Source organism: Phoenix dactylifera, chromosome 8 (assembly GCF_051530095.1).
Source record: "Phoenix dactylifera cultivar Ajwa chromosome 8, Ajwa_hap1_PhDact_Kaust_v1.1, whole genome shotgun sequence".
Lineage (NCBI taxonomy): Eukaryota > Viridiplantae > Streptophyta > Magnoliopsida > Arecales > Arecaceae > Phoenix > Phoenix dactylifera.
In genome coordinates this window covers 25,454,371-25,466,418 of record NC_143197.1, presented here as the reverse complement: position 1 = coordinate 25,466,418, position 12,048 = coordinate 25,454,371, and the positions used below count along the sequence as shown (strand labels likewise).

Genomic DNA, 12,048 nt, shown 5'->3' with positions numbered 1-12,048 from the left:
CTTTTGTTGCATGGAGATTCTACCAAAAAAATAAACATGTATGTGCATAGTTAGATACTTACAAATCTTTTTTTCTTATTCCTTTTTGTGGTTTGATTTGCATAGATGTATCATAATTTTTACTTTTTTTAATACTTTTTTGAGAATAATGGTAGGAGTGCCACCACTTGGTTTTATAAATGAAACTTTTCCTAGCACACGCACTAAGAAATGGTGCTAACCAAAAAGTCCCAATATTTTTGATTATAAAAAAATATTGCTGAGCTATCCACATGGGAGATGCACTATATGACTTTTGTAAATTTTTGTGCATTTCTTATCAAGTTCCAATGGAGCGAGCAAACAAAATAAGAGGTATACATTTGTCGCATACCGCATGTAGGTATCTTTATCTATGAGCACTTCTACTAATTGTTCTCTAGGCATAAGCATAGAATTTGTAGATTAGTTGTTTAAACCTAAAAGTGTGATGTTCCTATTTAACAAAATCTGAACTAAGGGGATGAGGAGAGGAAAAAAACAAACATTTTGCTATATCTTTTCCCACTTCTAGCTAACTTAGACCAACCAAGAATGGATACTAGGTCGGAAAAATCATTTTTTAACCACCATGCATATTTTAGTAATCTTGCCACAGATTTCGCATTATTAACAAAACAACATTTGGCCCTCTTCAAGCTAGCAAAATATCATAATCAGCAAGGATAACTAAATCTCATTTTCACATGCATCTATCCTTGCACATTTGGTATCAGCATGGTTGTGTAGTTGTAGCTTTATACCTTTTGCATAAACCAGGAGCAGGCCATGCAGCTAAGAAAATTGGGTGCGAATACATCTAAGAAAATCTGAAAACAAAATGTCCCTCAAAGCTCTAGGTACATGGCAAACCTTGGATTATTTGCCACACCAGACCTGCCAATTTGCACCCATCCCAGATTGAATCACCAATCTTCGGAATCCTCGGGATACCTCTTGCAAATAGAGAGATGCAACATGGACCAAGCCTGAACCAAGAATATCTAAAGCTTTCCATAGGATCACTGCAACAACCAGGCACTAACATTATGAAATTGGAGCTGATGTCCAGCCCATGTACATCACTACCTGCAGAGATCCAAAAGCAGAGCCAATATCCTCATGGAGCATGGTGCAGAACAGAGGCTATCTGGTATGTACAAGTATTTCTAATTGAGGTACTGAATCCTCAGCTGCAAGCCTTTAAACATCATATTCCTGCTCAGATGCATTGAGAAATGTACAAGTTCTGATGCCTAAACTTTCAAGAACTAGAATACAAACCATCATATTGGACCAGCAATGCAATTCAAGCCAAACTTAGATAATACAGATTTAGGGAGAATATTTATATGCAGGAGCTTTGTACCTTATCAAACTACAGGAACACAAAATTTCAAACCAAAAGTTGAACCCGAGAGAAGTTTACTGTAAATACAAAATATACTGCAACAATATTAAGTACCAATTGTTTCAATTGCCTCAAGAATGTTAAAAAAAAAATCCTAATGAATTAACATAACAACTGATGATAGCACATCAGCTGTAATCACCATTGCACAAATACATTGCAATTCTAATATATTAAGTAAAAGATTCCTGTTGTGAAATACATTGCTTTGGAATGATGCTAGAATTCTCGATATCCCAGATATGTTACAACTCACATCACAAAAATACAATTAGATCTCTCTCTCTCTCTCTCTCTCTCTCTCTCTCTCTCTCTCTTAAATGAGCTGCTAGATTTGAATTGAGAATATGAATTACAAACCGAAACCTCAATGTCACTGTTGATATGTGTGTTGATTTCAATCTGCAGCATCAACGTCTAGAACTTCCCTTCCGTTCTGGAATAACTAACCCAAGCTCCTTACACTGTTGCTCATCAGGTTGCAAACTCTTCGGGATTGCACCGAATGCACGACGTGCTGACTCGATTCCAGAAATGGTTTGATGCAAGGATGCAGTGGCTTCCTCCACACTCAATTTACGAGATTTAAAAGAGGTTGATGCAAAAGGATTGGATGAAGAAGGGGGAACCTCCTCAGAAACAACCTGGTTTAGCTCAGCAGCTGCCACAAATCTTTCCGTGGCTGCTTCCCATGACAGCTCATGCCTCAAATCATCTATCAGTGGAGCAGGATCTTCAGCCAGAGCTTTGACAGTTAATTTCACAAATTCATCGCTGCTATTATATATGTGGCAATTGGGAAACTGCTTGAAAAACTCATTTGAAGGGTGGTTGGCACAGATGACAATTTTTCCCATTGCCAGTGCTTCTGCCGTGGTTGTACAGACCACATCAGTGGTGCTTGGATTCAGAAACACCTTGTAGCTGCGTGTACAGAAACAAATCAATATTATTGATAACAGACAAAGTAATTACATGTCTTTGCAATCCATCTATACTGAATCATTATATTGGAACTTTAGAAGCATGCTTTACACACAAGTTATAAATTGGGAACTATTGTAAGTAATGATTTCATTGTTAAAACCTGATATACATTGTTGACTCCTTGCTAATAGCTTAAGCTTTTCGTGTCTAGTGATAAGTTAACATCGTATGAGAGGCAAAGATCATGAGTTCAAATCCCTATTCAGGCCAATTTTATCCAATATTTTTCTTGAATTTTCTCTTGAATTGTTTCCAGTTGATTTGTCCCTGGTTGGTCCGGGCTGCATGTAAGAGGATGCGTTAAGGCCTGATATATATTGTTGACTCCTTCCCAAACAGCTTAAGCTTTTGCGTCCGGTGGTTAGTTTACATTCATGTCATAAAGCATGTCATGCTACTCATATTGAGAAATGACAGCAATATTGCCATCTCCAAAGACAAACAAATTAGATTATCCAGTAGTATATAGTATATATGCATGCAAGCTGTGTCCCCTACCAGTAGGAAAATTCAAATCGATAAAATCAGGTGACTTACTCATGAAATAAAGGATCAGCATGATCACGACCAGGGTAAACTCTTACAGGCAAACTCAATTTATTTGCAGCTTGTTGAACTTCTTCAGAGTCTTCTCCATTTCCATATAAATCCACTTGAAGTCCAGATAATTTGTCTTGGTGTTTTGAGAGTAGTTGAAGAAGCTCTCTGTAGCCCTTATTCCACACCATCTTACCAATATAGTAGGCACCCTTGGTAAAGGCTTGCTCCCCCTTCTGTAGCTGCCCAAGCTTTACCTTGCCAACATCAAGAAATTTTGGGTTGACACCATGAACATTGCAGATGATGGATCTTGGGAAATTTTGGGTAGCACCTGATAATCTGATAACCTATGATAACATGGGTTATTTATTTTAAATTAGCACCAGTGCTGCAATAGACTAACAAACTTCTAATTTAGACTCTGCATGTATAACTTATCCATGTATTTTGTAATTTATCTATTACACTGAGGGCACATTTGTATGTAACAGCACACTGAGGATACATTTGTATGTAACAGCATGAAGACCAACCAGACAGCATGACAACGATTCTTGTACTAAAAAAGGAAAGAAGATGATTATCTCAGGAAAGTATCTAACACATGGACCAGAGCTTTCATAATTCTTTTTTTATTATAATTCACTTCTTGTGGCAACCTGAAATCTTTGAGCTAAGGCATGGTTATGCTTAAGGTTCATTATAGTGAAGCAAAACCAACAAGATAATTTCCCATTCTTTTATAGCTTTCTTTCATGATTTTTAATTAAGATCTACAAACTAGGTTAAATCATGCTACATCTTTTATATAGAATGTTCACTCATTTAGAGATTCTGGAAGTCAAATGATAGGTAACAATTTGAAAAGCAACCTGAATGAATAACTGGGGAAGGTAACTGGTTCAAAGAACATAGATCTTTCGAATAGGAAGAGGGGCAAGAAAAAATGAGAAGCTTTTTGTTATTTATCCATTTATTTATTTGAGCCAATAGGGGAACATTTATGTCTTTGGGATATGACGTGAATGTTCACTTATTAGAGATTCTTCTGAGCAAAATTTAAACTTGTATTTTAAAGCTACAGTTTGGATTGGTTTCATTTAGCATAGGAAAGGAGCAGAAGAACTTAAAAGTGCATATGGAAGATCAAAGCCCTGCACCTGAGCAGAAAGAAAACAGTTATCACAAGATGAGCACAACATGACCGCTAGTAGCTAGAGGTGGCAATGAGGACTGGTAGCCCACTAACCAAACCTCATGTCTAGGTCTAAAATATATACCTGATAAGCTATTGGGATGGGTTTGTGTGTGTGCACGTAAGTGTCTTTTATGATATTCCTCTTCTCATTCACTTAATTAGAAATATTTCTCACTTTATACTCTTGAGAGCATCCTAAAATTCCTCCTCCTTTCCTGTTCTCATTCACTCAATCGAGAAATAGTTCTCACCTTGCTTGTATTGTTAACAGCATTCTAAAATTCCTCCTTTCCTCTTACAATTAAGGTGGTGACAGCTGACAACAGTGCCAGTAAGCATTGGTGCGACAAATAGGAGGAAAATAATTCATGGTGACTCTTTTTTATCCCTTGCTCATCTGCCAGTCTATCCTTAATCTTGCCCTTCTGCTTCACCTCATGACAAAGGTAGGTCCCAAAATAACCTAACAAGTATCCAATGACAATCTGAAACCCAATCAGCGCCATATTATTTTTGAATCTATTGTTAGGTATGTTTAGGATTATAGACAGGTATGATATTGGATTTATGTTTTCCGCATGTAATTTTGTTTTAGGTATGGATATAGCCAAACCCAAGCTGAACCCAACTGTTGCCGCCCCTATTATAGGCACAAGCGCTACCATACATGCATACAGAAAAAAAGCAAAAAAAAACAATGGCTGAGATGGGTTGTTTTTTGTATGTGGGTTTCCATTGCAGAAGTGGTGTCTCAAACTTTCAATCTGACAAAACTAATAATGCATAATAAGAAGCAGGCAAGCAACCATGCAGGTCCTCTCCAAATATCACAATATTTAAAAGGAGAGAGTATAGAGATGTTATCAGAGTTACAGTGAAACATGTAAAAGACTGATGCAGTCAGCTTTTGGAACAAAATCCTCAAGCAGATGTCCAAGTGGACATCTTAAAAAGAGTTTTTCCTTGAAACCAAAACAGCGGCAACTATAAAATTTTCAAGATTCTGCTATTAGAGAGGGATTCAAGAATGAGTGAAGGTTTCAACTCTTTTTCCTCTTTGTTGTCTTCTTTTACCATTAGGTTTCGGTCCACCTGACATTAGCATCTACTTCAAGAACAAAAACATTACAGAATACCAGCAAAGCAGGAATCACAAATCATAAAATGGTGATTAGCAATTAGCAATTGATTCAGAGATGCAGATACAATGATCATAGTGAACTCTATTTCTGCTTGATAGTTATGAACAAAGCCTCAAATCCATAAAAAAGTAACAAATTCAAATAATCACAGATGCATTTCACTTCAAGTTGATTTAATTGGAGCCATAACTTAGAAAGAACATGGTACAAAGTCAAGAGGCCCACAGAGCAGGGGAATGAAACCATAGAAGCACTATTTGATATTTTGAGATTTTAGAACAAGTTCACTCAAACCATATCAGTCCAAGTAGGTGGAACTTCTCTATTTTTTTATTGGGAAAATGACCTTATGACTCAGCATGCTGAACTGAAAAAATCACTTGGATCTGCAGTGACCTAGATGATCTTCTTCCATCCCCATGAGATTTCTTAAATCTACCAATTAGATGGTCACGTCAATCTCAACTTTAGACACTTTCTAAACTACAAAGTCACCCTTTTGGACAGAAAGGGAAGAATGTAGAACCAACTTGCTACAATTAGGAAGAAGTGGCTCTCAGTAAGTGGTGGCGCAATGAAGTTCACAGAAGTGAGGAATGAAATAAAAAGATTTTGCAATAGTGAGGCACGGACAGGAACTGTGGAGGAGATTACAACAGTTCTTTAGGGAGAAAATGGTTTTATTATAAGATGCCAAAACAACTAAAACAGCTCAAAAGCTTCCATAGGTACACCCCTAACTGTAGAACCATCCAAAAACGCCAATATTAAGAGGGGGGGGGGGGGGGGGGGGTGCAAATTTGTTTATCTTCATGTTATTGTGTATACCCAATTGATAAGGCTATTTTCCTTCTAGGCCTAAGCATGCTAAGCATCCAACACAACCGGCACAGTAGGGGTATCCTACCAAATACCAACTAATATCTGATAGCAGGATAAGTGAGACTCCAAACCTCTTTTAATTCATAAGTGAATACTGTCCATCTTTTTATATTGCATACACTGTCCATAGATATCTACAGCTTGAATCATAGTGTCCTGAATCAAACTAATTGAACAAAAAAGTTCTATGTTTTACCATTACTCATTTTCAACAATGCGATACTAATTACTAAAGCTGTGAAAATATGAGTTTAGCCATCCTATAAGGGCAATTTATTCTCGACAAAGTCGCTAGTCCTTCTATAGTCCACTTATGGCGCTTCCCTATCCCCACACTGCAAGCATTAGATGGTTAACAATGAATGCAACAGAACCAATTAACCAGGTTTTTGTCATTGAGTGAACTATCAGTCCTTAGTGTCGCTAGAAAAATTATTCCTTGAAAAGTCAGATAAGCACAACCAATAAGATTGTATAGAACGGAATCATTGAAAGGTGCAAGACCACATGGAGGTTGTCAATCAAGAATTAGGATATCGACTATCTTAGCCAAGGTCCGCCGTACCGGTACCGGTCGGCGTACCGGTCCGGTACGAAACCGGTCCCGTACCGGTCCTTTAGCAATAAACTACTAGTACCGGATTCCACGCTGATCCGGTACCGGTCCCAGGCCGGCCGGTACGTACCGGTATGGCATACCATGATCTTAGCTAATAATTCACCATTATTTGTCCCTCTATGTGCTGTGTGTGCATTTACAGGTTCAAAAAATAAAAATGCTGCACAGACATTAAAATTAATTTTTCCATCTATAACAAAAACTAAAAACGTGCAGACTTTATCTTTTTAAGAAACATACCTTGTGGCAGTAGATACGTGTAACCCAACTACTGGCATATTTCACAAAAAAGGCTATCAGGCCATTTCTCTCTCTCTTCACATACTCCAAATAATTGGTGTGGACAACACCTATTACTCGCCAAAATTTGGTTTTCCACTTTTTTCCATGATGGTACCAAGTAAGATGCTCAGGCTCCTCAAGAACAGCAATATCTGCCTCTTCATCAGGAATGCTCTCTGTGATATCACCAACAGGTAGAATGCTCCTCATTTCTATGGAGAACTGCATGATAGTAAAAGTAAGCCAAATTTTCTTTCGAACGATGACAAGAATCAAAAAGCTGGTGGCTAAAGGAATGCTTGTGGCTTAGATCCTAACTCAAAGAAAATTCTATCAGAAAGTTTCTCATTTTAAGGATGAAATTGTTAAATTAGGTAACAATAAGTCACCATTTCTTAACAAAGACCAACCAGCTAAGTCTCGAGCTCAGTTGTTCGTGCCAAGTATCTGAAACAAGGGTTTTGAACAACATGTGTTTTGTAAATCACCTATACATCTGTGCAAAACATGGCCTACCTTTGAATCATTATTGTAGGTTAAAAAATCACGAGCAACAAAATACATTTACAGGATATAAAATTATTTTTTTCCAAAATTTGACAGCATTGATATAAGAGCATTAATTACCTTTCCAGGATAGAAGTTTATTCTGAAACTAGATATAAAATCAGTCCTCTCCTCAAGCCACTGACGAACATAGCCTTCATGTTCGGATGGTGAATCGAATGTAATTTTGTTTGGATAAACTAATTCTTGATCCTTCAAGGAGAGCCAAGGAATCACCAAAGTAACTTCCCTGTCACCATTCTTTGCAAGATAAGCGGCACGAAATAAAGGGTTCACAGCAGTTCCAGTCATCCATGGAAGACTGGCGGTTGTGAATATTGCAATATGCTGCTTTCTAGACATTATATCATCAGGTCGAGCTGACAGTGAAGGCTATTGTACTGAACTTGCACTCGTATTAACACATTGTGAGACACAGACACCTTGATAAGGATGTTGATTAACTGCTGCATTTGCAAAAATGAGACTATGCACCATTAGAGAACAATATCTTCAAGAATTCACAATATCTCAACTAGAATGTGATTAGATGCACTTAATAGGAGAGAAATCAAAATAATTTATTTTCCTTCAAAAATTTGCCTTATAAGAGAGAGAGAGAGAGAGAGAGAGAGAGAGTCCAAATTACCAGTTACTCTAACCAAAAATAGTACATAAATCATTCTTACATCTTATTTGGTGAAAGTTTAACACTCTTACCCTCATAGATGAGAGTGGTTCTTGTTCTTGTCTACTTCAGCACTTTGACTTATTTATTACCTTATAGGGTTACTCAAATGTTGGTTATCGGTTATAACTGTTGAGAATGTTTAGTACACCTAAGCCTTATATAATTTAGGGTGTAAAACTTTTCATCATCGCCAAGTTAAAAAAATCAAAACAAAGATTTCTATCGTGTCTCTTTTCATGCCTTTAGAGCGCATGATAATTTGTGCCAATATTCACTGTATGATAAGAGAAATCTGGATTTGATTGATACTTACACAATATAAAATACTTTAAAATTAGGTTCTGCTGATGCTTCTTCTGATGTACATATCTCTAAATATATTTTTCCTAGTCCTACCAAAAATGTCTCAAGTTTAGTATTTTTAAAATGCTCATCTCTGGAACCAAGACTATCTCCATTGTCATAAATTAAGCCATTCTAGCCTTATCTCTGTCTTACAAAGTTTACCATTAATGATCTTGCGTGACTGCAAAACCACTCTTTCACTTCATCAACCCAAGCATTTGTCTTCATTCTTCTATACAGTAGATCTAATTAATGAAATTAATAAGAGTATGATTCTCTTAGGCTGCAAATTGACTGGAGGTTAATTGTTCATGATGTTTCCACTGATAATCAAATTCAATTCATTTTATTTGTTTTGATATTTAAACCACATAATCATTCAAAGCATTCCTGCACAGGTCCAACCAATTCGATTGAGTTCAACAATTTAGCATAATAGCACTTACAAGTAACAATTAAAACACCAAGCATCTCCTCCCAAATATCGCTCTTCAATTCATCTATGATAATCTTAAAGAGAAAATAACATAGAACTGACAATTTGGTGCATAGGACCAAATCTAGAACTTCTAGTCATGTCAAGGTAACTTCTGGCTAACATAGGCACTCTCCATGCATAACCTTAGCTAGTTCTAGTTATATCTTCAATACACTTTTTGCTTTAATTTTGACTTAGCGAGTTACCTCTCTTGGCACCCTGTGATATGGTTACTTTACATAGATAATCAATTTCATCCAACCAACTAAAAATCTTTCCATCAATTACCTAAGAAAATAATCTCCCTGGTTACTTTTCTTTCGCAAAGAGCCAATTCAAACTAGGAGGAATTTGTGATTTTTACGAATAATTGATTCTCTGCCCTCTCTTATAACTCCATAAAGTGGCTCGTAGTTTTATTCTCCCAATAAGCCACATAAAATCTAATATATCCATGATTTTCCATACTTTTTTTTTTTTGGAATTCCATTTCTTCATAACTCCATATCACTTTGCACCTTTTAGAACCATCTTCATTGCAGTCATCCAAATTTCAGATAGCAATACTCGTGCATCCTCCCTATTCTTGTCTTCTTGGGAATAATCTCATTACGCACCACCAAACTGCACAATTTTTAGACTGTAGTTAAAGGGCGGGAAGTAATTACTCCTACTTTCATTAGCTCTTGTCATTATTTTCCTTCCAATTTTTGCATCCCACGATTCCATACATATTGCCTCTAGAAAAATCTACTTCCTGCCAAATAATAGCACAATTACAAGTGAATATACAAAGCCTCAGAAAAAAAAAAGAAAAGAGGCGAAAAAGGGGAAAAAAGAAACAGGAAAAAGAAAAGAAAAGATCTTCCTTGCGATATTCCTTGCAGAGCAAAAACTCTAATTTGCAATCTTGCACTTACAATCACCACCTTCCCAGTTTTGATGCAAAACAAATGGCAGCAAATTTCCACACAAGGTTCCAATAAGCATTTATAACAACAGATATATAACAAAAGCATAAAAGCAGAATAAATAGATCAAACATGTTCAGGAAAAGAAGCAAGAAATCCTGAGAAACGAATCTAGCATCTATAACGAGAAAGAAAAGAAATATTTATGAACATACCTTGTGAGAGAACAAGATAATCCAAGGCCAGGATTGGATTGGACCAAGCGATTATCCGAGAACAAGGAATAAATCCTCCAATTGCCGGATAATTGTTTGAAGGACAAAGAATAGAAAAGAAAGGAAAAGACAAATGGGGGAGCCTTTCTAATCCTCTATTCTTCGTTTCTTTTATGGGTCAAATGCGGGAAAAGAGCAAGTTGTTAGTTGTACGCGAGAACATTCTTGAAGAATGGTAGGAGGGAAAAAAAAGGGGGTATGGGCACTTACGGTAAGCGTACTCTCCCGAAGCCCCTCCTTTCAAGCTTGGTTTGCTTGGCTCCGAAGCGGCGTCGGTTTGGTCGCCGGAGGGGGGTCGCTGCGGCGGCGGTGGCGGCGGCGGCGGCGGCGGAGGGGGCTCGCCACAGGGGAACGGATGGCAGAGAGGGGGAGGGGCCATTTTTTTATTTGTCCGCCGAAACGGAGATAGGCGTCAGAGGCAAGGGGCCAGAGAGGCGAAGGTGATTCGTCCAGCTCGGAGACAGAATCCGGCCATGTCGCGGAACGGGTCCCGGTCCGGTCCGCCGCTTCCGCCAAACTGCCCAGGGTGGTTAGAGGTCGAGGAAAGCCCCATTAAGGCCACCCGAATAGGGAGGGCTTGGCAATTTGGCATGAGATTGGGTTCATAGGACATATAAATCAAAAAATATAAAATTAAATATTACTTATTTATTAAGTAAGAAATCCAGTGCAACCATCAAAACCTATTTAACAGGATTAAATAGATTTTAAACAAGCTAGCAGCTAAAAAAAGCTAAACATATCTTAAATATGTTTAATTTAAGATCTTGTCAGCTCAATCGAATTATTAAATGGGATGAAAAGATTGCAAGCTTGAACCCAACTCATGTACGGTCGGGTTAAGTTAGGTTGGCTCTTTTATGACCCCAAGCCAAATTACCACCTATTACTAAGAGGGCAATTTTTAGCTCGTCGAAGATTAGATATGCAATTAAGAGTCATGATTTATGACCAAACCTACTAACCTGGCCTAAATTATCCGAGATAAGTAGGTTAAGTTGAGCTTAAATAGATTTAGGTCATAGGTGAGCTGACTCGACCTAATATATTTATTAAATGGAGTGAATTTAAATATAAAATCTTGAGTTGTCTTATTTAGTTTGGCCTATTTAATAATTGATCAATCCATAAGTATACAATACAATCGATTTAAAACTAATTTAAATGGTTTAAGATCTGGTTTGACTTGTTTATTAAACAGGTTATACATGTTGGGTCTAGCTGTCTGTTTACTAAACAAGTTGTTTTTTGTTTTTGAATTTCTTGATCAATTTAGTTATTGGGTCAAGCCTGGATTGACAGGTTTTTTTTTTTTTTTGGATTAGACAAAAGATTTCATTAATGCTCGCATTTCAATCTAACTTCCTACAATGCACAAACTATATACAAGTGGCAAGAATGTCATAGCCAATTGGCTACATGCCTTTGGTGCTCGAATATTGTTGATATTAACTTGCAAATATTTGAAGAAGTAATTTTAATAAATGGTGATTTAACTATTAACAACTGAGTTGGATTGGGTATAGGTCTAGTTTCATGTGGATTTGATCGAATTAGCTTCAAGTTTTATGCTTAGATTCAAATTCAAGTCATCCTTTAATAGATATATATCGAATTTTGGTTATACGGGTTTGTCTTTAGTCAAGTTGAATTAGGTTTGTTTGCTTCATTTATGTTGCAGTTGATCTTTGGATTGCTGATGTGGAGTATCTCTATCGATCTA

The 12,048-nt window shown here is 37.0% G+C and overlaps 1 protein-coding gene across 5 annotated transcripts; it reads right to left on the bottom strand.

Moving 5' to 3' along the window:
- Window positions 1–1,586: 1,586 nt before the first annotated feature.
- Window positions 1,587–10,907, bottom strand: LOC103706234 (digalactosyldiacylglycerol synthase 2, chloroplastic-like). Of its 5 annotated transcripts, none has more exons than XM_039124739.3 (6): window positions 10,536–10,907; window positions 10,266–10,433; window positions 7,707–8,089; window positions 7,038–7,301; window positions 2,954–3,303; window positions 1,587–2,353 (listed from the first exon to the last, which is right to left on the bottom strand). In XM_039124739.3, the coding sequence occupies exons 3-6, from the start codon at window positions 7,986–7,988 to the stop codon at window positions 1,840–1,842; spliced, it is 1,410 nt and encodes a 469-aa protein (XP_038980667.3). In that variant the 5' UTR covers window positions 7,989–8,089; window positions 10,266–10,433; window positions 10,536–10,907; the 3' UTR covers window positions 1,587–1,839. The 5 variants fall into 5 exon arrangements, with proteins under 5 accessions (XP_038980667.3, XP_038980666.3, XP_038980669.3 ...); XM_039124738.3 differs by having other exon boundaries at window positions 7,707–8,092; window positions 10,536–10,702; XM_039124741.3 differs by lacking the exon at window positions 10,266–10,433.
- Between the last annotated feature and the right edge of the window lie 1,141 nt (window positions 10,908–12,048).

Bases quoted from the DNA above. Each gene is read 5' to 3' on its own strand.
- LOC103706234 (XM_039124739.3), bottom strand. From the start codon at position 7,988: ATGTCTAGAAAGCAGCATATTGCAATATTCACAACCGCCAGTCTTCCA. The intron at 7,302-7,706 runs GTAATTAATGCT...ACTATCATGCAG, and splicing joins TAAACTTCTATCCTGGAAAG to TTCTCCATAGAAATGAGGAG. The intron at 2,354-2,953 runs GTAAGTCACCTG...CTGTACACGCAG, and splicing joins GCTGATCCTTTATTTCATGA to CTACAAGGTGTTTCTGAATC.